Here is a 3,691-nt window from a genome sequence, read left to right on the forward strand (position 1 = left end):
TCCTGAAAACAATTAAAAAGTTTATCATTGGTCAAAAAATACTTCCAAAGAGGCGTAAAACTTGGTCCACCAGTCAAAATCGCTACTATCTTCAATTTCTGGTTCTTCCAATTCTAATGGTTTTGGTGGTGATGGTTTCTTYYTTCTTCTGCAAGTCAAACAGTTGAAAAATTTCCGCCACTTACTTTCCGTTTTGAGTTTTTTCTCAAACTGTATTTTTGTTTCGGATGATTGTACTTTTTCTAATTTCTGAATAAGGGACTCTAAATCTAAAGTTAGAAATTCTGATCAAGTAAAATTACCAATGGATTCGTCAAAATCAAGCRAGTTTCYTCGCACAGTCATCAACTTGAAATTTCTTTCTTCCGAGGTTTGAGGCTGATAGAAAAACATTTGCATCGCCATGATGTGAGTACCAGCAAGGACACTAATACCAAAATTTCGACTATCGTACATTTTTARAGATAAGGTGGGTGCGTATGCTTCCTCTTCCGGAAAACTTGCTTCAATAGACTTGATCGGATTTGAAAAATTTAAGTGTTTCTTGGCGTTTGATAGAGTATCAGATGATACCAAAATAGTACCAAGTTCGACTACAACTTTTGGTTTGTTAATTTGTGCCATTTGAACCTTTTTCAGGTCTCTGACYCCCCARAAAACGACTTCGATTCGATGGCTGATCAAATGTGGTTTAATATCGGGAGGTATTTTGATGATTGGCTCGCGACGTGTTTCTACACTTTTTGTAGAAACTTCAAGGAGTTCAGCAGCTGCCAAAATTTCGGCACTGACATCAAACACATTRTGCACTTGGTACCAAGTTAGTCTAAGAGGACCAGGACCTCGTTGTCCTTTCAAGGTTTTAATAGTYGGTTTGAGGAYACATTTTCCAATTACTTCGATTTGTTGCTAAAATTAGTAATRAATTAAAAACCAAGATTTAAACCTATTTATTTACACATTCATCTTTGTCAAAAATCTCAATGAAGACACTTGGAGGATTAGCAGTGATAAAGTCCCGAGTTCCATACARCTCAACATTTTTAAAAATCAGTGTTTGATCCCAAACAGGATTTAAAGTTTTTTGCAAAACATGAGTTTCTTTAAACTGAGCTGAAATAATAACGTGGACAAAAGGATCAGAAAGACCACTTTTGTCCGACCCTGGAGTAAACCTCCCTTGAAATATGTAAACTCGTGCTTCGAAATTGTACGTTTCTTGTGTTTTCATCGACCGAGGGATAGTTTCGCGTGAAAATAAAAAACCTTCAGGTTGATAAATGGTCAGATGTCGTGGTAAACCCATCCAGATTATGGCATCCATTTTGCAAACACTGGTTATGATTTCGGGAAGGTTTGGGGAGTCTTCAGTTTGGAAATAAAAGGAGCGTAGCTTCCCGCAATGGATGCCCTTTTCTTCATCGACGGTGGAATGAAGAAAGTCACGTGGTTGAAGAAACAAATAAGCTACTCTTTTAGTACCATAGATCATCCAGAAATAAATCAAAGGCCAATCTTCCAACTTCAAAAATGAATATAGCTTTAAAAAGCAGTTAATTGAAAAAAACACATACATCGTCGACTAGAGTTTCAATTTTGCTATAGATTTTTTCAATTTTTTGGAAAACTTTCTTCTTGTTTTGTTCAACTGAAAGCGTCTGTGCCACAACTTTWACCGATTCCATTTCTTTCAAAGACATTTTTATCCGACTTTGRTCTAAAAACGTCTCTTCAGTGAGATTATAATTCGCTACTATATCAATATATTTTCCCGAAGCAAAAGAAATAAAGTCGGCAGTTTCCAACAAGAGAGCTTCAGTCTGASTACTGGCAATTTCATAGTCTTTATTTTGAACGATATATTCAATCTTGTCCAATCTAGACTTCTACAAATTCAAAAATGAAAATTTGTAACACATTGTGGGGATTTTAAACCAAATCTTTTAGCATTTTGCTCAAAAAATTATAATTGAACATTCGTTTCCTAACATCAGGTAACGACAAAGTCACATAAATGCAAGCTTTTTTCCCGGTTATRGGCAAGTAGCAGTAGTTTTTGTTCATAATTTTTGGTTTGACTGGTAATGTAACCATCGCAGCGACTTTTTCCCCACTTGCTTCACTCTGAAGAGCACCACAAGAAATTCGAAACGAGATTGCCTTATCCGAAAATCGTTTATTGATCATAGTGGTATCAAAAATGGTCGCATGCAAGACTATATTTTCATATTTGATAAASGTGTGTTCTTTCAAAAGAGGAGCTTCAGGATATGTTGTACTGTGTTTGACTTCGTATTCGGCTATTTCTCCCAAAAGAGAAGTCTGAAGGGCGAGGAGTACCTTGCCCAAGTAACCTTCCAGATGGTTCGGGGAATAAAAATGAAGAAACGCAGGCCCAAATGTAGGCAAAAACCCTTCTTCTTTGTCATTTGAAATACTTTTCAGGTTTAGATAACAAGTGGATCGTTTATTGCCGTCGTGGTAAAGCTCGATTCTGAATCTTTGACAGAGAGGAGGAAAAAGTTCAGGGAGTACCAGACGTTCGTTCCAGACAGGAGCAGTCGAAGCCTTTTTGGTACTAGTCTTGACCTATTTTAAAAAAATAGCAAATTCCAAAATATAAAGAAAAAATTTTACGTTAACACTCGAAAAACAAATTTCAATTGTCGTGTTTGGTGCATTTTCCGSTCGTTTTAATTCCTGTATCGGGTTTTTTTTAACCAAATCGACTCCTTTGTAAACATCAAAAATAAAAATCACCCTTTGTCTCTCTGTGGTAACCCCRCTTGGTAGGAAAAGRTGCCCTTCAATCTCGTTGGTGTCTACAGTTGGGGGAATTTTGGGCATCTCGCCTTTGGACAAGACACTAACGTCTAGTTTGAGGTACCCTCTGGTACCACCGGCGTACTCTTTGCTCGSGGCTGAGAGAATAGCCCATTTGTGGTACAGCTGATGATCTGATACAAATTATAAGAAAGAGTGACACTTTTGGTGGTGAGTAGTACCTTTCTGGAACCATATGGTACCAACATCAAACGACGTGAAGCCGAGAATTTTACGTTTACGAATCACACTCCCAGGTTTGATCACAGTGATTGTCACGTTTTTATCAAGCATTTTATCGAGAGTTGTTAGAAATTCAAATACAAAAAACTAGGGGAAAGTTTGAGAAACGTAAATTGTGTTTTTTTACCTCATTGTAGTAGGGGGAGTCCGTGTTGTATTTGATAGYTGTACATTTTTTCTGGTTATCAATTTTAATGACGACTACTGAATTCATGTTGGGCCAGAAGTAATGACGGCCTTCAATAATGGTAACATTTACTAAAAACGTTTGAAGCTTTTCAGGCATTTTGTCAATTTTTGACAATGTTCCAAAAACTCCAAGACAAGCTTACTTGAAATTGATTGACTAACGCCATTCTTGCATACAATATTGAACTTTCAGTCTTTTTACAGGCGAGCTTTAGCAGTTGATGAGTTAGAATTGAGTCACTGGATGGTAGATGGCTCTCTCTGTTCCAATGTTTCSAAGATGGAGAGTAAATACTGATTTTTATTTTCACATCCCTTGTCTTCTGTTTAGAACTCGAAAACCCTAAGCAACCGCAAGACAAACCACAGAAAGGCCTTGAAAGCTTTGGTCAGATAATTCCCACCTATTAGCAAATAATTCGTCCTCAGTGTCGTA

At 37.0% G+C, this 3,691-nt stretch overlaps 1 protein-coding gene across 1 annotated transcript; it reads right to left on the reverse strand.

The window, feature by feature from the left end:
- Positions 1 to 24: 24 nt before the first annotated feature.
- Positions 25 to 3,352, reverse strand: LOC123006394 (otoferlin-like). The gene is made up of 8 exons (XM_044400842.1): positions 3,194 to 3,352; positions 3,006 to 3,153; positions 2,638 to 2,957; positions 1,936 to 2,589; positions 1,575 to 1,886; positions 959 to 1,522; positions 303 to 909; positions 25 to 263 (listed from the first exon to the last, which is right to left on the reverse strand). Exons 1-8 carry the CDS (start codon positions 3,350 to 3,352, stop codon positions 25 to 27), a joined length of 3,003 nt encoding a protein of 1,000 aa, XP_044256777.1.
- Between the last annotated feature and the right edge of the window lie 339 nt (positions 3,353 to 3,691).

This window comes from Tribolium madens, unplaced genomic scaffold (genome assembly GCF_015345945.1).
Source record: "Tribolium madens isolate multiple individuals breed KSU strain unplaced genomic scaffold, Tmad_KSU_1.1 Scaffold_11;HRSCAF=98;Tcas5.2_LG3b, whole genome shotgun sequence".
NCBI classification, from domain to species: Eukaryota; Metazoa; Arthropoda; class Insecta; order Coleoptera; family Tenebrionidae; genus Tribolium; species Tribolium madens.